The sequence below is a fragment of the Seriola aureovittata genome, chromosome 2, assembly GCF_021018895.1.
Source record: "Seriola aureovittata isolate HTS-2021-v1 ecotype China chromosome 2, ASM2101889v1, whole genome shotgun sequence".
Lineage (NCBI taxonomy): Eukaryota > Metazoa > Chordata > Actinopteri > Carangiformes > Carangidae > Seriola > Seriola aureovittata.
Window position 1 is genome coordinate 11,938,742 of NC_079365.1, and position 25,852 is coordinate 11,964,593.

General features: G+C 42.6%; 1 protein-coding gene across 8 annotated transcripts in view; it reads left to right on the forward strand.

The window, feature by feature from the left end:
• Positions 1-1,459: 1,459 nt before the first annotated feature.
• The window catches only part of kif21b (kinesin family member 21B), a 63,056-nt gene continuing 38,663 nt past the window's right edge, over positions 1,460-25,852 (forward strand). For all 8 annotated transcript variants that reach the window (XM_056397044.1, XM_056397084.1, XM_056397074.1 and 5 more), the window contains exons 1-3: positions 1,460-1,846; positions 24,331-24,553; positions 25,315-25,497. In XM_056397044.1, coding sequence (XP_056253019.1) covers positions 1,806-1,846; positions 24,331-24,553; positions 25,315-25,497 — 447 coding nt within the window. In that variant the 5' untranslated portion in view covers positions 1,460-1,805. The remainder of the gene's footprint in view (positions 1,847-24,330; positions 24,554-25,314; positions 25,498-25,852) is intronic.

Sequence of the window (25,852 nt, forward strand, 5' to 3'; positions counted from 1 at the left end):
GAGTTCCGACCTTTGACCTCTAGGTGTTTAAACTTGTGGCCCCTCCTCTCCGTCATGGGAAGAGCCTGCCTCTGTTTATAGCAGTTTAACGGACCTCAGATGTCGCCGCTGGCAGTCGACGTGATGCAGGTTTGTGATCTTTACTGCTCACTGTGGGTGTGTCGGTGGGCGGGGACACGCGGTCCTGTTGAGCCCGCTGATTGGTCTGTAATGTACAAAGAAGCCGGTGCTAATTCAGCAATTGGCCGTAGTGCCTGTCAATCGAATGCCGATTAAGCTGCCTTCACGGACTGCTCGTATTATTGTATTATCATTGAAAGCGCCATCAAATGAGGAAAACAACCATTTCTTCCTCGTTCAATTGACCTTTGTGCAGTGGTTGTATTTAACTAAGCACATATATATTTTACTTAGATTCCGGTGAATAACTTATAAACTATGACACATTGTTATAGATTAACCAACATGGTAAATAACTAAATTAGCTCTACCACGACCAACTACAACATTAAAATACAGTTTTCACATTAATGCATAAGTAATAATAATCCAATAGCCTAGCATAAGATAATAATGTATCACTAAGAGGGGCCATTTTGCTTCAAAATGAGTGTTTACTTTTGGCCTACTTTGAGTAAATTTACTAATAATACTTAAGTACTTTTACTGTAAGATTTAGAAGGCAGTACTTCCTTGCAATTGAATTTTTTTAATTGTAGTTTTGATATTGTGGAGGCCTGCTCCACCGATTTTACACATCTGGTTTTGTTAATTTGTCAGGAAAAGTACCAGTGAATCTATGAAAACAATTGAATAACATCTTTTGTGGCTCAGAAGGGAGCTTTCTGAGCTGTCCGGGCTCAGACTGGGCTTCACACTCAAAATACTTAATGAAGGGCACTGAAGGTCTAACGAGGCTTTTCAGTATGAAGCAGTCTTAAGAGCTTGAGTTGCACAAGAGACTAAAAGTCAGGGTCTGCTTTTGACCATTGTCGTTGTGAGTCCTCCAGTGTTATGGAAGTGACATACTAAATCACTGAAATACATAGTAAAGGATATAAATACCTACTACTTTTTACTACCCTTTTATGCTAATATGCATGCGTCCTTTTTTAAATTTTTTGGGGACGTTTTTACATTTGCATAACATAACTCAGTAGCCTAGTTGAGCGGGCATTGCATCTACCAGTTACCATGGTAACAGGGTTATAGTTGAGTGTGCTAAGGGGTAAATTATTTTTTATTCATTTATTCATTTTCCCTTTTCATATTATTTCTGGGCAAAATGATCCTCTATAACTCTTTGTAGTGAAGAGTTAATTGTTCAGTGTGGATTTGGGAGAGGCCATAGCCCACGGCCAGAGTGCTTCAACGGTGAATACAAAGTGTCCCACAGTCCCTGAAAGCAGCATTACCCCCCTCCGGTTTACGAACTCAGCTCATTCAGCGTGATCGCGTCTCTCACAGAGAACCGCTGTGGCTTTTGAGCAGCGCTCTCGTGCTTCGCTCATACGCACTTTAAACAGGATGTAGCGACTGAGACAAACCACGGAAAGAGAAAAAGCGGCTAAAACACTGCGATGTGAAAAACACCGGTGAGCCAGAAATGACTGCCACAGCGGAGGTGAAGAAGAAGAAGCAGCAGGAGAAGACAGGCAGAGTCCCGATGAGGCAGCTCACCGCCGGCAGGTCTTGACGGCTGCTCCCCGTGACCTGAGACACCCAGCACTGCACGGTTTACACACACTGAAGACCCGACAGAGCCGAAATATTCCACATCCCGTCGGCAAACCTTGAAAGCGATAATGGCGAGCCAGGGCGACTGCTGTGTGAAGGTTGCACTGAGGTAAGCCTACGACGTCTGTCGCAGACCACATTGTGTCTGAGGCTCCTGGCGATCAGTTAAATGCATCTTCCTGCTCACCTAAAGTCTCATTTTACTATTCACGCTCCTTCCTGTCTCTGCTCTGCTGTTGCAGGACACAGTAGGTTGTAGAGCTGCAGAGGAGAGTATTACACCTTGTTTTGTAAGACATGGGTGGTGCTCTGCACAGTATTGATAAGGCAAAGCATGTGTTTGTACCACACTATTTCCATATGACTGATTTCATGTAGGGGGGCACAAGTTCTCCACAGCAATAGTGTGTTTAATGTGAAGCAGCAGCTTGCATTCATGATTTAACATTGGGTGAAGTGACAAGGACAGCTGCAGCCAGGTGCAGGGAGGAGAATGGGCGTTTCTCTCCAAACCAATTTTTGTATTATTATTCTCACAGGCAGCTACCTGAAGTCTTACCTTATCCTAACCTAACTGAGTCTGGTGAACACCTCACATGTGCAAGACTGAGGAGATGATAAAATCAGGTTTTGAAGAGGGTTTGCTTATATGTGTGTTTGTGTGTGTGTGTGTGTGTGTGTGTGTGTGTGTGTGTGTGTGTGTATGTGTTTTGCAAATGAATCGAGCACAAAGAGATGCTCTCCTTCAGAGCTGTGTCATTCACTGCCTTTGTTGGAAATGCACCCTGAAGCTCGGGCAGCACAGCAGCTTTTTGAATTCGTATGAGGAGATATAAGTAGCCTATGGATTGTGTGAGCTAAGACTGAATGCAGATTGAAAGAGAGAGTGTAAATGTGCATGTGCTGGCACTTGCTGGGTGGCAGCCTCTGAAATTGGAAGGCATGACTAGAGTGTGAGTGGTGCTGCGTCTGTAATCATGCTCATTTTACAGTCTATGGAACTGAGGCGGTGGTCTCGCATACCCACTGTTCTTTTAACTCATCACCTCCCAAACTCTCCCATCAGCTATTGAATCCCAGTTGGTCACACTAAGTCTGATGAGAGTCCCTTATGAGATTGTTGTGCAAAAAAATGAATCTTCGATCAAAATCGGCCTCATTGCACTCTCTGTTTCTGTGCAAATGTAAAGCAGCTGCAGCAAAGTTATAGTAAAATTGAACTATTCTTCACCACGGACCCCTTTGAGGTCCACAGACCTCAGTTTGAGATCCATTGATTGAACTTAATGGGGGCTGAGGATGGGGGTAGGCCCAGTAGAATACCTTATAGCCAATGGCCCCATTTCCCCCGGGGATGTGACTTGTCAATCAGCCGCTGAGTGAATCTCTTTTGTGCTTGTTCACAGTCACAACTGTAACAGGAAGTGTGGCAGGAGGAGGTGTTGACAAAAAAGCAAGAGAGAGAGAGAGAAGAGAGAGAGAGAGAGAGAGAGAGAGAGAGAGAGAGAGAGAGAGAGAGAGAGAGAGAGAGAGAGCTGGTGGCTACTGCTCAACTGAAGTTATTGATTTAAGTCTGGAGAGCAGCTCAGAGGGAATCTGATTGAGTGTAACTGAATGAGTGAAGGTGACAAATATTACTACACAGAACACATATGTGTGTTATCACCTGCTAAACTCCCATTTACTGAGGGTCAGATTAACTGTACCTTTAAATCACGTTCATTAGTATGAACTTCACATTGTAATTAAACAGCTTGTGTAATTACATGGCCACACTGGTGGGTGAGCTCACACCGCTCCTTTTCATCATGCGGGATCTGTGTGTATTTACTTGCCCTGTGAGTGCCACCAAAAGTGTCTGTGTGTTTGACAGGAAATGGGAAGCACACAAATAAACACACTGAGAAGGATAACTTCCTGCCGTACAGCGACGGTTTTCCCAATGACCTTTATTTTTTTTCTTCCCAGAGAAAGTCAGCCGCTGATAAGAGAAGATGGTGTTTAATTGCTCCCATGTTGTGCTGCCCTCGGGCAGCCTGCAGAAAGTGAAGCGCACTCTTAGTAGTTTCTATGTGCATGTGTGAGACTGCATTTAGAGGGCAATGAGGTTGTTGAAAGGGCCAACACACACACACACACACACACACACACACACACACACACACACACACACACACACACACACACACACACACACACACACACACACAGTCTGAGTCGCCAGCATCCATTTCCTGAATGTCTGCACTGCCTTCCCTAAACAATGTCCATATAACCAGTGACATGACCTACAATCCTGCATCCAGACCTGACTGCCTGAGGAATGGATTGGACACACATGCGAACACATATACACACACACACACACTTAAGTCAATGGCTCTGCATTGCAGTCAAGTCAAACATGATGAGATGCATGTAATGTAACTCCCTACTAAGTGGTCGTAGTTAAATTGCTTCTGGCTTGGCAGTTGCATCTTTGTACAGCTGCTTTCACTTATGAGACAAGCTTAGTCTGATGCAAACAGGCTATAAGAACAAGTAGACTTTGAACCCCCCCAACACACACACACACACACACACACACACACACACACACACACAGACACACAGACACAGTCACAGACACAGCCACACACAGACGAACAGTTTCACTTCACCTCAAGGGACGCCTCCTCCTCTTGTTGATCTTATGTTGAGTGCTACATTTGATAGCTTTATGTTAGGGCTGGCTCTGAGATACTATAAATGCCAATAATCAACCTTTTGTGTCTATGCGTGTATGTTGAGTGTAACTTGACATGAGAGTTATGAGCAGTGTGTAAATTTACACTTCCATATCGATCTCTGTCCCTGCTCTGCCACTTACTCATGTCAGACCAGCGAACGACTTTCCCTGCACCAAAGTGCTAAGTCAGCCTCCATCGCTGTGTATAAATAGGCACAAAGACAAATCTGTTTAGTGCAGTTGTGTTCTTTGACCTTGTGATTGCTGAGGCCGTGTCTAATTTGAGTTCTGACCTGAGGAATCACCAATGAGGAGCTTTTTCCAGTCGCCACGTGTTTCATGCATTCGCGGTTCAAGATGATAACACTAATGAGGTTGAGTAAAAACGGAAAGTTCTCAGACTAGAGCACAAAATATTCAGTGTTCTTTCATACCCCACAGGTGGATGACCGGGGCATTTTTGACAGTTGTGACGCAGAGCATTTTGGCTGACGGCAGCACAGCTGAGAAAAACATAGGCTTTCATCTCTTCTGTCCTCAGCTGACGTGATTAAATTCAAAACAGGGATATTCAGAAACATAAAAGTTTGTCATGGACGCATAAATGCGCTGTAGTTTTTTGCCACCCCATGACCAAAACACCAACTTCAAAAGAAAACAGGAGTAGGTGGAATACAACTGCGGAAAGGGCCTCTCACAGCTGATACACAAAGGCTTTAAATGGGAGTTTAAAAAAAAAAGGTGGTGTTTTGTTGTTGGACGTATGTCCTGTTTCGGCTACCAGTCTCGCCTGTTTCCTGTGTGTGTTAATAGTTTGCCACACTGGCTCTGTCTGGGATACACACCTCCGCAGGGGGTTGCCTTTAAAATGGCTGGACTTTGGTGGGAACCTGAGTGTCTGTGTGCGAGTGCAGCAGGTTGTCAGCCTACAGTGCTGTATGTACTGGTCACAGGTTAGTGCTGCATTGTAATCTTCTCATGAGTGCATTCTTACTCTGGGTCTCAACACTCATCCGCCCTTCACCCGGCTTGCTGCAGATTTACAGTCACTGGTCAAGAAAAGTGAAAGCACTTTTGCTTTGTTGATGGGAGTCGCCTCTGAAGCTCTTTCTAATCACTGATTTGGCTTCAACTGAGGGAAGAGGAGCAGGAAACATGACAGAGCACACACCCAAGTTGGCCGTCCACATCTGTGCATCGCTTCCTCCTCACGCTGGTCTGCTAGTCACATGCTTTTTTTTTGTTTTCTGTTGTTATTGCCCTTCAAACCCATTAGACCTAACAGCTCTGTGCCAATGTCTTTTGTGGCAGCAGTGCTAAAGAAGCTGCCTGTCTAGCATTGCTCAGCACTGTGCATATATGCCTGTGCAACTCCTGTGAAGAAGAAGGAGGCCTGAGACCTGAAAGTTGTTGTAGGCAACATGGATAAATGATTAAACAGTATGACATAATGATCTGCAGAAAGCAAGAATAAGAACATTTCATGACAGCAACAGGCTTAAAAAGAGTTTTTTGTTCATCACTTGTTTTCTAACAGCAGACCTGTTGCATAACCAGGCTCTGCAGGCTCATGAGCTCTACCGGCAGATTGTAGCTGCCTGAGGAGGTGAAAAAGGTCTGGTTAGGTTGCCAAGCTTCTTAATCCTGGTTTCCAAACAATGATATAAGTCTTCTTAATGACACATCCTATGACAGGGGAATAATAGCAGAACTATTTAATTGTGTTTCTGAGATGGTTGAGTGTTTAGATCCCGACAGGGTTGAATTTATTACTCCACATTTTGTGTATTTAAACTAATAGATCAAAAATACTCAGGACACAACGTGTGCTTTGGTGTTAAAATGAGTGGTGCAACCGGTCTGTTGATGAACTTCTCCCTGCTGAGTGCATCAGCACTCCCAAATGGTGTGCTGCCGTTGCAGAATAACTTCCTGTGAGGTTGCCGCTGGACTATCCCCACTTCCTGTTCACTTCCTGCTTCGTGAGCTGCCGATGAGCCCGTTGACATGATTCAGTTAAGACTGGCAAAAGCGTGAAGCCTTGGATCTTTATTGATCTACCTTCTAGGAGTCAGTCTACTGAGCTGTAGCCTGAGTGATAACATCAGCTGAGGTCCAGTTGTATAAAAAAAAACAAAAAAACAAAAAAAACCAATTCTGCTCTTCTGTGGCCAAAAAAGCCTGTTGTCCTCCACTAAATAAATAAGAAGAATATACATTGGTCCTAGAGTGTGCTAACCGTGTTCTCTGATCACGACACGTCATCTCAAACTTCCCTCTAAGTGTTTGCCGCATCCTTTTTTTTCTTGTGCCCAAGCTCGTCTGCACTGTGAGCAAAATAAAGCGTGAAACTGTGACCAAAATGCTGCTCCCCCTCCGGCTACTTCCACCTCCTATTCGCCCACTCTTGCATGTGCACACACAGAGAAACACACACACATACACACACACACACACACACACACACACACACACACAGATCTGTATTTATTTGAATTCATCCATTTGAATTCAGAGAGGAATGAAAGGCGCTTCAGTCTTAACATTTGCATTTTTCTGTTATCAATGTCTCATCATATGTCAGCTGGAGCAGGCCTTCGAGACAGTCCTAACTATTATCATTTATGCTGCGTAGACACAAGAAAACCTTTGTTACAAACTGAATGGGCAGAGGAGAAAATAATTAATTTCCTAATTTTTAGCATTAAATGCATTTATCTTCAAGCCCTCAGGGTCTGCATAGTTTGATAAACCATATTGTGTGTGTTGACACTGTTGTGGCCCCTCAGAAATCACAAGGGATCTCTGTGCGCGTGTGTGTTTGTGTGTGTGCGTGAGGGGGGATGAGGCGTTGCAGAGGCCCTTTAAACAGAGCACCTCTTGGGTGAGCGTAGACAGAGGACACAGTGTGAATGAGTCTGATGTCACTGCAGGTCTTTGTGCTCTGTGCTGAGCTTGCACGCACACACACACACACACACACACACACACACACACACACACACACACAGCAAGAGTAAAGAATTGGAGGGTAAATGGGGATGAAGTCAAGTCCAGGCTGTATTTTAAGAGAGTACCGTCGAGAGGAAGGGGCTAACGACAGAAGAGGGAGAGGTTTGCAGAGTCAGATGCTGTTTTCTGCTTTGTTTTATAAACTCCCTCTTTTGAAAGGGCCGATGCTTCCTGCGATTCAACATAACAAATACAAAGGGAAATCAAAGAGGAAAAAAGACAGAGGATGGTAGTGGGTAAAGGACAGTGGAAAGGGGGGTGGGGGGTTGGAAAAAGGAGCAAGTGTCTCGTCCGTTGTCAAAAGGGCTACTGTAGCGTGCAAATCAAATATGAGCTCCTAGCCAAACATGCAATCAGTGTGTGTGTGTGTGCAGGGGTGCATTCATGTGTGTTTGTACGAGTGCATGTCTGTGTATGTCTGCGCATCGTGTGTATGAATAATTTGGGCACAGCTGCACGTGCTTGCCATACTCCCGCCGAGGGAAGAAGAGAGATGTAGACCCTCAGGTGTTGTGTCTAGACTATAAAGACTTTATTTACCTCTACATTTTAATGATGAATGTTCTTTTAAACATTCTGATATTATATTCTCTTCTTCTGCCTTTTTAAACAGTAAACTACAGAGAAATATAACCTGTCTGGCCAGTAAGTATCGACTAGAGCAGTGTTAAGTTCAAGAATTTTGCTTCCTCCTACATTAATTAATGGAATATCATTTTTTCTAAACATACACTTTAACACACAGGCACACACATCTTTCCCCGGCCTCTGAAATGTCTCCTGTGCACAGTGCACACTGTAAGCTGGTCAGCATTTCTGTGGAGGAGCTTTACTGTGCTTTTTACTGGACTATGTCCGTCTGAAATGGATTTATTCAGATTCACAGTGGTTTTTCCTCTGAATTCATTTAAGTGAATTTTATTTAGCCTCGTGTGCCGTGCATGAACAGCAGAATTGGATTTGGCTTGGTGAGGAAGTACGGACAATGTAGACTTAACAAAGGATGTGTAGTAGTTATATGAATTGGTGCCACACACAGTATGTGCTTGTTTCCATGCTTCAGTCGAGCTGCAGTCAGTGTCTGAAGGGGTGGTGAGTGTGTGTGTGTGTGTGAGAGAGAGAGAGACCAGCTGGCCCATAATCACCTTCAGAGTTAAGTAGCTTAATTACTGCTGGAGTTTGTGTCTCTGACTTTGTTGTGTTGATGCGTGTGAATAGAAAGTGCGAGGCTTTAAAACTGCTGAATTCAGCGCAAAACAACTAAATGATGAACTGAAATTTATCTACTGTGTAATTTATTTGTTCAGTATAATTTTGATTTCTGTGGTTTAAATGATACTGTGGTTTAAATGGGCAAAGTCTAAGCATTTTAGTCTAAAACATTCAATAATTAAATAAGATTATCAACAGAATGTGAAGAAATTGACACGCTAACCAGCTAAACGCTTTCCTTGTTTGTTATAATAATAGTGGACACCCCAACTTTCTGGTAATATGCTGCCCCCTATTTATTTGGAGTATAAATTTGACAGTTGGCCAGTTCTTACACATTGTTCCTTTAAGACCAAACACCTGGAAAACGTTTTCTCTTCAACCTCAGCTGTACTTTGTGTTTAGTGCTAAGTAGCATGTTTTCATCACTGTTTTCTTCATCATACTAATAATCATATTCCAAGGTTATAGCCCATTATTGATGTCATACACCTCTGCGCAGTCTTTTAAGGAGAGTACATGTGTGTGCATGTACCTTGCAGAAAACATAGGTCTTCAGCCCCTGGCTAAGTTCACATACCTACAGACACACATGGTGGCTGGCTACTTTAGCACTCAGGCTAAAATGCTGTCTGACAGAAAGGGAGGCTGGGCTGGTGGTAATGCTAACCAGCCCTCCAGGGAGGCAGACAGACAAGCAGAGTCATGGCAGCAGTCTGCAGCTCAGCAGCGTATACTCTACATTGTATGTGAAAGCAAAAGGTGAATACAGCCATCTATTTTGGCAGCTCTGTGTATGTGTTTGACTTGTGGCCTTTAAATTCTTAAAATAACACCTCCTCAGCATACAAATAGAGTATGATTCCTAGTATTTTTTGTGGTTGCGTGTGCTGCGATTGGTGTCCTTTTTAAGTTTTCAAAGCCTCTTGATCCAAACCATCAGCGGCAACAAAATAACATGTGAAAACATTTAATACGTCAACAAATGACATTACAGGCATATAAATCACATGTTATTTTTTTGTATGGGTGTTAAACTCTGGATAATCAAAAGCAGAACACGCACACAACCACATCTTTTGGCTCTTTGTTAAGGAAGGGCTGTTTCTTTGACCTTGGTCCTTTTATGAACTCCCCTGTGGGTCTCCTAGTGGTGTGCCACCGTAATTTAGTGACACATCAAATCAATTTGTGGCATAGTTTGTTGGCAGTCAGTTGAGAATGTCCCTAACACTATCAAGATTATAGGTATTCACATGGCGGCACATACAAGAATTATACACAGTCACGGTGCCAAGAAGCACTTTGGCTAAAAGCATCCAGTATCCATCAAAAAACAAACGTTATCTTAATGGGCAGTGCTTCCTCTTTAAGACCGTTGGACTTAATTGGAATCAAGCAGAAATTGGCCAGCACCTCTGTGACCTTGACAAGGCCGTCTGTCATGAAAATGTAGGAAAGGAAGCTAATTTGATTCTTTCTCGTGTGTCTCCACCTCCCCCCACGGAGCAGCAGACAGAGCAGACGAGGGGGGGGGGGGGGGGGGGGTGGTAAGGGAGGGGAAATGAGGAGGGGGTGGATGATGAGGAAGTGGGGTGGGGATTGACCCAGAATCAGCTTCGATGATGCGGACTGATGTGCCCCTGTAACACTGAGAGATGCTCATCAGAAACTGAATGATAGTTAGTTGTCTTTGACAGTGGTGAGAAGTTAGTTTCTTGGCACAGTTTACTGCTTTTTGATCGATACTAAATGACACTGGTTTTACATTCATCGTATAGTTCCTCTTTTGATTCAGCATTATTACTATTAATATGAATAATAGCATTATATACATATTCATGTAAATTACTGACCTCGTACATCAAAGACCTTTAAGCATGAGGAGTGTTGATCTGTATGAAAAGCCTGAGGCCAGGGTAAATAAATGCAGTCTATGATGGCGTCTTTCACAGCCGATTGTTCATGTGTAACCTTTCCACACCGCTCTGTCCCATGTTACCTCCTGTTATCAGCATAAAAACGGGATATTTGAGACCTTTCTGTCTCCCAAAGAGCCTGTTTCGAACTCACTTCACCCCTCATTTTGTCTTTGAAGTGCTGGTTTGTTGTCATGGGACATGGGGATCTATTCATTCCATCAAACAAGGACAATAGATGAACAGAAAGCAATGAGGCCACAGCTGTGTATTTAGACAGGCCTTAAACTTAGGATGACAGTGTGTGTCTTTTGAAACTAAACTCCTCATGGACAAGGTGAGAGATTACAGCTCGGTTAGTTGATTTTTCTTGAACAGTCGACCCAGCTCCACCAGACAATGTAGGACAACTCTGTCCTTGAAGTCTGGCTCGGTTAATAAAATGCTCATGTTAACATGGATGAACCAGTTCGCTCATTCGTGCTCCAGGGTGTGACACTACATACTAACACAACCAGTCAAACCAATGAGCACAGAGTATGTGAGCCCCGCTCTCCCTTATCGCCAGTTACCAATCGGCAGCGGTGCCTCAGGCTACAGGGTCGCCAGTCTGTGAGGGTAGTTCGATGGATATGGTTAATACGAAGGCTATGAACAGTGGCTCGCATGAATTGTATGTCTGGATGTGGTGGTGGTTAAACTGCAAGTACAACAGTAGAAGAATTGATAAGAAATGTCCATCAGTGTAATCTATAAATTAAAAAATATCACCTATTGATATTATGATATTTTTTTATGTTTTCAGTTATTCTCTTTGCTGCTACAAGAGAGTGTTTCCATGTTGGACTGAGTTCAGCACCAGTTTACAGGCTTAGATAGTTGATGGAAATTGACATTAAAGCTTTTATGACATGGGATGTACTGTAGGTTAAACATTAGAGTTGGTTGCAACTAACATCTACTTAGATTTACCAATTGATCTCTCAATCTCTTTCATTTAACTGACTAATCATTTTATCCACAATATATCAGAAAATACTGAAAAATGCCCATCAATTTGTCAGAGCCCAAGGTCACAATTTCAAAGTGAGTATATTTTTCTTATGATAATAAATCCTCACATTAGAGAAGATGGAACATATGAATGTTTGGCATTTTTGCTTGATGAATAAAAAATGACGATTTGATCATTGAAATCGTTGATTCATTTACTTTCAACTGACTGACTGATTAATTATGCCTGTTGTATGCAGCCTACATTAGGACTGCAACGTACATTTACATTTAAATGATACAAAATGTCAGAAAAAAGTAAAAAATGCACATCACGATTTCCTAAAGCCCAAACTCATCAAATTCCTTGTTTTGTGCGATCAACACTTCATAATTTAAAGCACCAGGACAGCGACTAAAAGGATGTGAAATTCTCAGCAGTTAATCCTCACAGTGTAGCAGAGTGGATTGGTGAACGCTTGACTTTTGTGGTAATTTTTCTGTTGATCGACTAATTGATTTATTGACTAATTGTTTCAGCTCTAGCTTGCATACTAATAAACGTACATGGGATGAATCCCACATGATATATTTTATTGTGGTCTTCACATGGCCTTGTGGGGGGCTCTGAATCTCACCAGGCATGGCGCTCTGGGAGAATCGGCATGTGTGTGTCAGTGTGACAAAGCAGACGGCAAATGGGAGTGGCAGAAGGTTTGGGCTCCCAGTCTGCCTGCCGCCACCTGGGCAAGCCAGCTGTCCACGCCCAGCGCCAACCTCATGTGACCACTGCCCCACTTCCTCTACACATGCTTATGAATGTTTTCTTAAAATGCTCAATGTCCTCTTTGCTTTCCCATCTACTTATTCCACACTTAGCTGGGCTCACCCCTCCTTTTACTTCATGCATCACTGCTTCAGCTTCTCCATGTGGTCCATATTAGGGCTTTCTACTCCGGTGCTCCCACCTGAGCCACTTACCTTCATAACCCTGCTGCCTTTGTCTCCACTTGTCTCTCTTTTATTCAGTTGCCCTAAATCAGAGGCCAAGGTCAAGGCCGGTTAAACGGCATTCCTTACCCCTCATTCACTTTTATTAGATGCCAGATTATTTCATTCATAGCTAACATGACCCTACCTTGCCAGGGACAAGGCACAGTCAGGTGCCCCTTGCTAATCCCTGCCATCCCCTTAGGGAGTGTTGGACTAGCATATGACCTTCTGAATGTGTGCGTGTGTGTGTGTGTGTGTGTGCGCGCGTGTGTGTGTGTGTGTGTGTGTGTGTGCGTGCGTGCGTGCGTGCATGCGTGTGTGTGTGTGTGTTTGGCTACCAGCCTGTTAGCCTGCTCTGATGTCGGGCCCATGTGGAGGATTGGAGACTGAACCGAGAGACAGATTTTGTAATGAATGGCCTGCTTCCATCACCCATTATGGAAGAGTATCTGTTGTTATAACACTTATGCACAGATACTTAACTGATTACTATACGAGCACAGACATTATGGGAGAGGTGACTTAGATGGATTGGATTGGAACAGCAGACGGATGGAGAGACGACGAGAGAGAGAGAGAGATGACAAGATCGATCGGAGGGAGAGAGACAGTTGACGGTTTTACGTGCGGAATCAGTGTAGACAGCTGATCCAGGAAATCAATGGGAGCACTGATTAAATGGGCAGCAGGACAGAAATGCCTACTGTAGTTCAATAATCAAAAATGGCGTCTTTCAGCTGTACTGTGCTGGTGGTTCATGGAGGAGGTTGGTATTACAGTAACTCTTTGACAAACAGGCTTTCATTGATGATGAAGATGCAAATTAGGATGCAAAACTCTACTTACTAGGATTATTCATGATGTTTGTGATTACATTTACTATGTTTACAAAATTCTAAAATGTGGAGAAATACACTATATAAATAAAGACACTATATCAATAAATTTTATATTTTAGATGGGCTAAAATATGCCAGAACAGTGGGTTTGTCAGCGTCCTAAAGCCATGCTCGTAGCGGTCCACCGCTTTGGTTCAAACTTAAATATCTCAACAACTATGGGATGGATTTTCATTAAATCTTGTGCTGAAATTCATGGTCCCAAGAGGATGAAGCCTACTGACTTTGAGGAGGCATTGACTTTTCCTCTAGTTCCAACAGAGGGTTTGACAGTTGTGGATTTGAGTGAAATGTCTCAACAGTGATTGGATGGATCGGGTCAAAAATCATCCTGGGGGGAATATCAGTCTTTCATTTGTGCTACTGGCCAAATCATTTTTTGGAGCACCCCATTACCGGGAAATGTGCTTCAATCCTTCCATTCTCATCCATTCAGTTTTGCTTTTTCATTTTGCTAAATGAGGTTTCTTTCAGTTTTGACTTTCGCAGCCAGTGGTCTGCCACCCCTCCATCCACACTGATGCACCTTGGGGCCTCTCTCATTTCATCCCACAGTCACTGATATGCCCAGAGCTCCCAGCCCAAAATAGGCCAAGCCAATTTCCTTAGTTCTCAGGGCTTTTCATGTCAAACATGCGGCAATCTTCATGAACTGCCATTTTATCCCCACTCTTTGTTCTTGCTCTCATTTTCTCTTTCCCCTTGCTCCCTTGGTCTTTCTGTTTGTTTGAGTCCTTTAAGATTTGAACGAGAAAAAGGGCAGATACAGCGAGAGAGCAACAGAGAGATAAATGTTTTAAAGAGTGTTAATCTGCTCCACCTCAACAGCTTTTCAGAAGTTTTGTATCAGGTGTACAGTGTGACAAAGGCTGCTTATCATGTTTTTCCAGAACACTTCCACAGACTTCCTAACACTTACACCTCCCACAAAGCTATGAGGATGAATTTGAATTAATAAAATGTTGAATCAACTTGGAGGAGACCTTTAATTTTGTTGCTGATAGCAAATTCACCTCAGTTACTGGCTTGTCTCACACTAACAGAGACGCTGCAGAAGAATGCAAATCATAAAGGAGGGGTCCTAATGGGGTTCAGGGTGCTGATCGAAATTTTAGGATCATTTCCAGTGAGAGGTGTTACTTTAGTTTTTCAATAAGTAAAAACAGAAGAAATGGCTTACAGTTTTTTATTTTTAAGGTAGTATTTTCTTCACGGTTGTAAAGTTCTTTGTGAGTAGCTGCATAGAGTTATCTTGTTCTGGTTGCTATGGGAACATGACCTGGATGTGCTCCTACTGACAGTGATAAGAGTGCAACTGAGTTTGTCACTGCAGTGTGTGTGTGTGTTGTCTCACTGAAGAGGAACACACACACACACACACACACACACACACACACACACACACACACACACTGGACATTTGATCTTGGAAATGGCAGATTGTTTATGATTCTTTTTTCAACATGTGACTTAAACGCTTTCGAAACGATAGTGCAGCTTCCTATCTTCTTTTTATGAATGCTTTTCGGACTGATGTTCATAGTCTCCCTGTCTATGAGGAAAAAGTACCTGGAAATGCTGGCTATATGTCTGTTGTATGCACATACACATATACAAACACACACAGCTGTGTCAGTTGGGTTAATCCTAATCTGAACTCAGACAATGACAAAGCACTAATCGGAGGTATGGTACAAGCAAACAGAACAGAACCAGATGGAGACACTGTGCTCCTGTTTATGTAATCGCCATCGCCCGATTGCATGAAGTTAATCTCTTTCAGAAAGGGAAACACAGTTCTGCTCAGTGAATAATGCTGCAAGACTGTTTGATTGTATTAGGTTTCTGTCAGGTGCAGCTTGTATTTGCTCTTTATCAGGCTGTAAACATGACACTCACATCATCTTACTCTGTGTGTTTGGTGAAACAGAAGTAAAATAAGAGGAACATGACTTTGTGTGATATGACTCATTTTAATGACTTCACCGTTGTTTCTCGTTTGTTGATATTTCTACCTCTGACATGTTTTGCCCTCCCGGGTTACAAGATGCAGCTGGTAGCTCATATCTGTCTATAACATCAGCAGGCCGACAGTAGAGTTAGCTGTGACAAGGTTTCCTGAAGTAGTTTGGAAAACCACTTGGATATCACTGACATGCACTGACAGGCTTGGAATTAGCTCCGTTAATGTGCCTTAGAAGAATAATTATCGATGGCTTTAGTATCCTTGTTTAACTCGCACAACATGTTTTCTCAACTGTTTTTGTGGGAATATTAAATAATTTTTCTCATAACAACCAGTGCTCTCAATCAAGAGCACTTAATAACACAAAGGCACGAGGCTGATATCCATTAACTTAATGATAAAAAAAATGGCACATAGTTTTCTCCTCCCTGGCGTCTTTGTTTTGCACCAATGGTGAGATGTTAGACAACATTATATGATGAACGCTGCAGGTTAAGTGTTTAGGTGACGGTGGCTACTGCGTGAGCGCCTTGTCTAAACCATCATTAAACAAAGGAAATGAGGTGTGTGAGAGAGGCAGAGAGTAGGAGAGGGTGCGATGACAGGATTTTACACTCGTCTCTCTGTTGAGTGGTTGTTAATGAGTGGGATGACAACAGGGGGGTATTAAAGCGAGTCTCACCACCTCCTAGTTTGTCGGTCCATGTGGAGAAAGGAAGGGACAGCAGGGCATCAGCGTGGGGCAGGATTTGGTTTTACAGATTACAGATGCAGTGCAAAAAATAAACTGGTTTTTCATCCACACACACGGTGATATTTCTGGAAGCAGTGGTACAGTGGAGATCGGCTTTTGTGTTCATGCAAACGTTTTGTGAGAAGAAGAAGAAGATGTGATTGAATATAAATAAGGATAGTAGATATGCACAATCATTTATTTTTGGAAACTCTGGGGCAGTGCAATACGCAGCCTTCAAATGTTCATATGGCTAACATGTTAGCAAACATTTGCTTATTTAGTCATCCAGCAGACGTTGAGAAATGGTAGCATTCACTTGAAGGTGTGTTTCTGTCTGCTTGGCAAACTTCTTTTAGCTCTATTTCTGCTCTCCTCTAACAGAGAGAGAAATACTTGGCTCTATCACTGCTAAATGCTCCACTATGTTAACAAGCCAGTTGCAAAAGGTTTTCTGTCTGCTGTTCGCTGCTGTGCAGGAAGGGTACAGTGGGTATATCACGAGCTGTGCGACGAAAGCGGCTCTCTGAAAACAATGCCCATGAGAGCCGAGAGACTGAACCAAAACCACGAAGGTACAGGCAGTTGAACCAAAACAATGAACTGAAAGATGCTAAAACACTTTGTAGACCCAACAAAACCTGCAGCTGTGGGGGATAATTATCTGTGGTTTGTCTCTGGAAGTGACCACTTTCAGATTATAAGATGCTTTGATCAGTTTGGCAAGGTAAAAAAAAAAAAAAAAGATAAGTGCAGCTTTAATGCTTAAAAAACATGTTGATGCTGTCTTTTGGCTTTGGTAAATCAGTCTTTTGCATGCAGACACACTTACGTCAACACAGAGTGCTGCTTGATTGCATTCATCTGCTTCACACATCCATATGTATGTGACCTTGAGGACAACGCGTGTGTGTGTGTGTGTGTGTGTGTCACCCTTGGTGTGTCTCAATCTTTGAGCTGGGAGTTAAGATGTGTGACAGTAGGAAAGAGAGTAAAAAGATGAGTCTGACAGTTTGGCCCTTAGTGTCCATGTCAATGAGAGGATCCTGGGGGACTTGAGCAATGATCTGACATCAGCACTCTCCCTGCTTTATAAAACCTGTTCCTAAAAACACAAAATCAATCCTAATCTTCTGGCTCCCTGTACATGCTTTACTGTATAAACGCTGTCCTACTGTGTCCTCTGTCCTTTACCTCTGACCACTGTCTTTACAGCTTACTGTAGAGCTTTTATTTCCTGCCTGTCAGTGCAACCTTTGCTGGATGGCAGACTGACTGTTGAATTGTCCGTCAACAGTTACTTGATCTGCTGTGTGATGGGAGGAGGTGGTGACGGCGTATTTGCATTTAGTTGTTAAGGAACTGACACAATGTGTTGGTGTTTTTCCATTATGAAGGCAATCTTTAATCGATAGACAGAAACAGAGCTGGAGGTAGGGGAAGTGCGGCAGCGGGGAAAAGTCCACACTAGCGCTTGGAGTCCGTTGTTATCAGGAGAAAAAGGAAATGGAACAGGCCCCCTCCACTGCCTCTGTCATTCAAGCTTTTGTCCTGATAGTGTGTTTTCACTGGCAGCAAACTGAGGGACGGCTGCAAAACAGGCAGAGGTGTGAGGATGAGGACAAGAACACAGAAACAAAACAAGAGCCCAGCGGTGTTTCCCAATACACCGATGATGAAGCTAAACAGATAACAAATAACAGGGAGAGGAGGAGGAGTCACGATGGAAAGAAGGTCTTGTTCAAATAGTCCTCGATTGAGAAATGTGATGAGAGTAGATGTTGTCCGCTGATGAATGGACAGAGTTAAAGGAAACATGGAGGCAGCGGCTGGCTTCCTCCACTGGCTCAGCGCCAGAGGAGAGACAACAAGGCTCTGAAACACTCGCAGCTCGAGAGAATACGATTAACTCTGTCCCTTTATGTGCGTGTGTATGTGTGGGCCGTGTCTTTACTCAAGTGTTTACATTAGGGAAATGAGCTCTTTGGCTATCACCGGCCTTGTCTTTGAAGGTTGACTGAGCATGAAGACACACACGTACACACGTACACACACACACATAACACAATAATGCTCAGACACAGAGGCATTACTGGCACTTGCTGTCATTGGCAGCAATCACTGCGGCCTGATTTTATTGCTACTCTGGGCTTGTTGGGAACAGATTTGGCATTTGGTCCAGGCTATTTTCTGGGCTGTGATTGGATAGCAGGTCAACGGTTTAGTTTCAGGTGAAGATTACTGTGTCATGATTAGGTATTAGCATTTGTAATTTGCCATTTGTACACTACGAGAAGAATACCATCATACTGCCGTGAATACAAACATATGCTCACACACATGCAGTCATTGCACATTGGGAGTCTCTGGGCAGTTTGTGCTGTGCCCAAGGAAACTGGACCAAAGTGATGCCAGCTGAGGGGAAAAAAAAATTGGAAACTAGACTAAGACTTTTAGTGTGTGTGTGTGTGTGTGTGTGTGTGTGTGTGTGTGTGTGTGTGTGTGTGTGAGAGCGTGCATTGGGAAAATATAGTGGCACAAGACTTTTTGACACTATGACATGCAAAGACTGTCTTCTCTTAAAACATGTTTCTTGGTGGATTATGACTTTTGCAATATTGAAGCTTTTTCTCTTAAAATTTAATTTAACTTAATTATTGAAATATTCCAACTTTGTTTTTTTTGTAATATTACGTCTTTTTCTCTTGAGGTAGTAACTTTTTTTCCTCTTAAAATTACAACTTAACAAAATTTAGACTTCTTTTTTTAACATTATGAATTTTTCTCATTAACATACAATTTAAATATTAAGACTATATTCTCAAAGTCTACCAAATTTGTTGGCAGACTTCCCAGTGATTGTGTTTTAATGTTGTCTAAACACAAGCAGCTAAACAAGAACTCTGCCTGAATTCAATGCAATTTGAAATTAGCAATGTTTCCTGAATTATTGATTTAGATCAATTCAATAGGAGAAGCATTTGATGCCAACATTTATAATTGTTTTTATATATATGATATGACAGATATGTCAGACGTAAGTTTGCTCGCTTGTTATTTTCAAAGAGATGTGAAACATTGTACGATTTCAAAGTCAGGAGTCTGCTGAAGGATGCTGTAAATGTCAGAAAGGTCTTGAGGAGTGTGTTCAGTATTCTGCCTCCGTCATGTCGCAGATAACTTCACTCAAGTCACACATCAATGACTTCTGCTTCTATCAGGGCTTGATATGGCAGTTGCTCTGTGCTTGTGCGTGTGTTTGTTAGCTTTTTTTTGAGTCTGGTCCTAATTAGCACTATTGGGTTTGATAATTATTTTAATAAGTGAATCCCCTCAGAGCTTGTGGATAATGAGTTTTCTGACTTTGTGTGTGTTGTTTGTTTGTGTGTCTGACAGAACTGGGTTTGGGGTAATGAGTGAAGACATAATGTTTGCACCTCACATTCATCTGTGTATGAAGAATTTATACATAAAAGGAGGCAGTAAAGGTGTGTGTGTGTGTGTGTGTGTGTGCATGTGTGTGTGCGTGTGTGCGTGTGTGCGTGTGTGTGTTTGTGTTGGTTCTGCGAGGGACTCTGTTTAGTCCCCAGGGTATTTAAACCACTTTCCTATTAGTGTGCAAAGATGAGAAGAGATAGACGCCTTAATTTGCCGCATCAGGGATCCACAACCTGCTTCTCTGTGTTTCTCTCTACGCCTCTGTCTCACACAGACATTTAATCGCGGTGTTATGGGCTATTTATAGCTGCTAGATGTTCTTTAGTGTGTATGTGTGTGGGCTGAGTCAGGATCTTTGTGTGTGTGTGTGCGTGTGTGTGTGTAAGATGTTCGCTTCTCAGATCAATGTTATAGATCTGATCTTTTGTTGGCGCAGCTGGCTTAAATATTCATCCAGCTGGGCCGCAGTGTGATTATTTGTGTGTGTGTGTGAGTGTGGGTGTGTGTGTGTGTATTGATTATTTATAGCTGTTCCATTTCTTCTCCCTGCGGATCACTGATCACTGAGGCTGTCATTGTTGTTGGGCTTCTTTGTGTGTGTGTGATTTGCTTGTTTGTGGCAGACGTGTTCCCGTCCTCTCATCTGATGTCGACACTTTCCTGAATTCAGCCATATTTGTCTTTTTTGGTAGTTGTTTGGTGAAGGGAAAGACAAAGGACACTGAGAGGAGGCGAGTAAAGCATTAAATCTGAATACCAATGTTTGATTATGTAATGTTTTGGGCTGCAGTCAATGAGTATCTTCATTATTGTTTAATCTTTCTTATTTTCTTGACTGATCAATGAATTTGCTTATGAGTAAGATGTTCTATATAGTGAAAAATGGCCGTCACAGTTTCTATAGAGCCCAGGGTGACGTCATAGGATGTCTTTTTCTTACTAATAGTCCGAAACCCAAAGACAGGACCAAATTCTCACATTTGCGAAGCTGTCAACAACTAATGTTTGGCATTTTCATGATGAACTACTTAAACAATGAATCTATTGTCAAACTTGTTGATTCATTTTGTGTTGAATAACGAATCAGCCCTAGAAATATTTGTTTCTATAGACAGGAGGTCTTCTGTTGAACAAGTTCAGGAGTAGACAAGAGCATACTAAAAGCACTACACACAAAATGTTGCCAACAGATTCTTATTATACAAAGAACGACACTTAATCCCTGTAGGCCAGGGTTACTGCTGCCATGGCAAAAAAAAAACAAAACCAAAAATAAATGGTCACAGCCAAACCGAAGCTGTCAAAATGACCTTGTACTTCTCTATATGAAATGCTTGAGATATAAAACCAAATGTAAACCATGCTGTTGTTTCAATATATGTACTGGCAATGACTGGAGTGTCTGTAGTCTGTCAGAGACTGCAGAGCAGAGACGTGGCTGCCCAGTGAGTCAGTCAGGAGTCGATGCGAGATGACGGGAGGTGGAAACAGAAATGCACTTACTCTACTCTCTGCAGGGCACATGACGAGACATAATTCAGAAAGTATTGCTTGGAGGTCCTTTCTTTAATGTAAGTGATTATGAAAAGTTGATTATCTTAATGGGGGAAGGACTGATGATTGTGAAATGTGGTGTCTCAAAGCCAGAGGTTCTGAATAAATGGATGTGATGAATGTGTAATAAATTCCCAGGCCCATTGCCATCTCTTACTGTAATCAACATACTGTATAAACACTTCTTTCTTTCTTTCTTTCTTTCTTTCTTTCTTTCTTTTCAATTTCTGCTGTCAAGTGTTACACCTGACACTTCACTGCTAACCTATAAATATCACAATCAGAGGGAATTGGGTGTAAACAGAGAGAAAAGGGCAGAAGAATGACCGCCAACCCTTTCACAATACAGCTGCAGCTCACACACACACACACACACACACACACACACACACACACACACACACACACACACACACACACACACACACACACACACACTCACACACACAGTCCATTGTGCTGGACCAATGCACTCTCCTCCTCTACCACATCCAATTCATTCAAATGGGGTTAAACAGCACATGTATGGTATCTGGGGTTTTAGATACATTAACCTCAGTGTCAAGGTCACATCCAGTGATAAAAGGACCTCATCTGTCTGCAAGCTGCTTTCGGTGTCACACCGTCGGTCATGAGGTGGTCTGTGTGTGCTGCTGCTGCTGAATCAGACTATTCTAATGTCTTTAAATACTTCCTGGAAGACCCCTTCAAGCCCTGAACCAAGGGTAGAAAAAAATGCTGTTGTCAGCTCTGTGTGTGTGTTTCTGCAGCACTGTAACAACGTGTGGTGAAGAGATTACTGTGAGTGTTTGTGGTGGGTGTGGTTCTTAATACGTGCTTGAGAGAGGAACCATGTGTGTACTGAAGATTGTACAGTAGGTTGTTTTTTGGGCTGTGTGTGTCTTTGTGGTGTGCCCATTATCCCTACAGCAGCTGTATGTGGTTGTTGGGGATTTCTCTGGCTTTGTATAGCTTTATACAGTATGTGTGTGTGTGTGTGTGCCTTTGTTGGAGCATCCCAAAGGGAGGTTCTAGTGTGGTCTCAGTGTGCGGGGGAGTTGATTTGCATCCCCTGAAGATTGAACAGGGGGGTGGGGTTTAACATGTGGAGAGGTAGACCCATGCTCCGATACTGCTGGCTCATGGCTTTTTCCACAGCTTAAAGTGATTACCTCTCCACTGTGTCCACAGTGTACCTCTGAAAGCCTAAGATTAACACAGGGGCCCATGCGACAGATCTTCTGTTTTATGTACATTGTGTTCTGTGAGAGCAACATTAGAGCCACAGTTAAGCAGCACTGCGGTACAAGGATGTAAAAAGTGTCACTTCTTGAACAGCTGCATATCCATTAATCAGCCACCCGTCTTGCCTGCGGAGCTTTTTGCCTTTCCGCTTGCAAACAAGTTAAAATGGTCCTAAATTTAAATACACGGACCTCATTCTGTCAGTGAGTTCAAAGATGTTGCGCAGTGACTGCTTTCATTTGGACTCATCTTATCAGGGATTATTTTACAACTGAGATGTCAGGTGAAAAGCAATTAACTGCAGTGAACTACCTGACAGGATGGAAAGCCCAGCAGAACTGCGAGTCCTGTGCAGCAGGATTAACAGCAGCTGTAATAATGACTTTCTCTCAGAACTGTCCATTTTATGCCTCATCACTCAATTTCCACATGCTCTCTGTCTTTGTAAATCAACTGCACAAACAGATGTTGTTTTTGTTGTATGGGCTTTGTCCTCATGGTTGTTCTTCCTTGTTCTTACAGATTTCTGTGAAGTCGTGGGAATGTCTTGTTTGCCTTTTGTGTATCAGACCACGGATTGAAGTCTGCTCTATTTTCCTCTGGCAGTCAGTCAAAGTGAAGTTACATTTTACTGCCCCTTTCAGATTGATGTAGTGACTTGGCATAAACCTGTGACTGATAGATAGTGCATCATGTCACCTGTTTTATTTACACGTCTGACAGTAAAAAATGTAGATTTTTATTTAGGTACTATAAAATTACTATGTAGTAGAGGTTCTAGCCGTCTCAATCGTACACACCCTGTTCCTCTCAGTGGCAGAGACAACTTCATTTTCTTTTAATTTCAGTTGTCCAATCAACTTTTTATAAGGTGACCCCATAATAAAGAGAAATCATACATATATTTAAACCCACTTTTAAAGGGGAACTCCACTGTTTTTACACACCAAAGTCCGTTTACAGGTTTTGTGGAGTACTAAGTTGTATAATGCCTCTTGTGGCTCCAGAGGGAGCGCCGCGAAGTCTGATAAATTGCCTTAATTGATATCACTTGAGTCAGCGTTGGCTGGGGCTAAAAATACGAAAGAAAATGAAAACGATTGAAAATGAAAGAAATCTGGTGGTGTGGAGTTAGAAAGAAGGGAGCTCGCACATCATTAGCTCATACTAGCATAACACACCAGAATCTGTACAGTTGAGTGATGTGGATTGAGTTGCATTGTGGGTAATGTAGGCGTGATGAGGAAGAGGAATGCGTGAAATACAGAAGAGAAAATCTTTGGTTCTGTTGCAGTGATTTTGATCCTTTTTAGAAAACTGTCCTCCGTGATTTCTGTTATACAGCAGGAGTGCAGTGCTAAACTGGCAGAGTCCCTGTGTTTGGAGGATCAAACTCTCAATGTTGTGGATGCATGTAGTAACAGTATGCTAGCCCAGTTTGATGGCGAAGTAAAGGATGTCATTATTGTAGAAACAGCAGAAAACACAATTACAAATGATTTTCTTGCCAGAGCTGTGTCTGATTAAATGTCTACTAGAATAATACGGTACTTTTTAAAGCCACATTTATTAGATAGATTTATTATTTCACAGTCTTGGTTTAGATGTGGACATTTTCCCATTAACTCTTTATAATATGCTCTCATACTCTCATTGTTTCTTGTTTACACTTGTACACGTGAAATTATCAAGAGGTCTAAGGGGAGCACGTGTAGTCTGTGGATCAGACTGTCATGCTTGATCTACACTGTGCATAAACATATTAAAACACCCCAGGTGCAGTCACAGTCAGCGACCTGTCTGCTGAGTTGTGTGACTCATTTCACATGTTGTAATTTATGATCGTTTAATCATGTCATCAATTCACTGGGTGTCTCTTCTCTCCCGTCGTCTCCTCCCAGGATTCGTCCTCAGATGGCCAAGGAGAAGATCGAGGGCTGCCACGTGTGCACCTTGGTCACACCTGGAGAACCACAAGTTCTGCTGGGAAAGGACAAGGCCTTCACCTATGACTTTGTGTTTGACGTCGACTCAGAGCAGCACCGGATCTACCAAGGCTGCGTGTACAAGCTCATCGAGGGCTGCTTCGAGGGCTACAACGCCACCGTGTTCGCCTATGGCCAGGTATGACAGTGAGGTTTGGATCCTGTTTTTTGTGATTAATGAATGAAATACAGATCTGTTGTAGTTGTTGTGGTTATTTAGGAGTTTTTATTAAGTTTATATATCATATCAGTTTTTATTTATCATTTTATTAACTTAGTTTTTACCTAAGCAACCTGAATTCCCTTCCCAATCCTGTAGGAGCTGTACTGTACATTTAACATTAATCGGGTAAATTTGACAGATGGTAAACATAGCTGCATCCTTGACACACAGTTGATGTAGTGCCAATGGGTTTTTAAGTCAAACCTTCTGGGCTATCTTAGAATCTTAATTCCTCATTAAAAAATACAAATAAATATGACAAATTAAAACTTACCAGGATGTTATTTCCCACAGTCTGTAGCAGGTGGTGACACAGGGTTTATAAATCATCCTCAGTCAGTCATAATCATACACTACACTCCCAAACCTAATGTTGAATCTTGAATGTAAAATATTTATTGTGTGTTTGTATTTAATGTTTCTACATTTGTTGAGAACTTATATTCTGAAATTTCTTTGTAGCGAGGTACAGCAATCCTCTAGAGGCTACTCATCTTTATTCCTATTAGAACCCTGATGATGACATAGCCATATTTCAGTGCATGTATGCCTCATTACTTCTTGCTTATTAGAAGTTTGGTTAACTGGCATTAGCTGCCGATAGGTGCATATAAAACAAAATTACATGTAAGAAGGATAAAATTAGATCTCATTGTGGTTGATGAAATGTGTTTCAGACGGGTTCGGGGAAGACCTACACCATGGGGACGGGCTTTGACGTGAATCTGACCCAGCAGGAGCAGGGTATCATCCCTCGGGCTGTTCACCAGCTTTTTGAGGGAATCCAGAACAGGAAAGTGCGCGCCCAGGAAGCCGGCACCCAGCCACCCGAATTTAAAGTCAGCGCCCAGTTCCTAGAGGTGGGCGACACGCACATGTAGACGTGTATGGCTGTACAGCACATGTTCAACTGCACTGCGAAAAAATTTTACGTGTTCTCACATTTTCATGGGGCAGTGTTGATATTCTTGCTTGCAAAGGCACATCTGTGTGTGTGTGTGTGTGTGTGTGTGTGTGTGTGTGTGTGTGTGTGTTTGTGTGTGTGTTTGTTTTTGTGTGTGTGTGTGCTGGGATCGGTTCACATTAACTCTAACCAGATGGGGCAAAACAGTGAGTTGAGGGGATCAGCCCCCTATTCCACAAACAGGAAGCGACAGCCTGATGACAGATGGGCAGGAATGTCTGCTTGTGCTTTGTTGGACCTGATTAATGTCG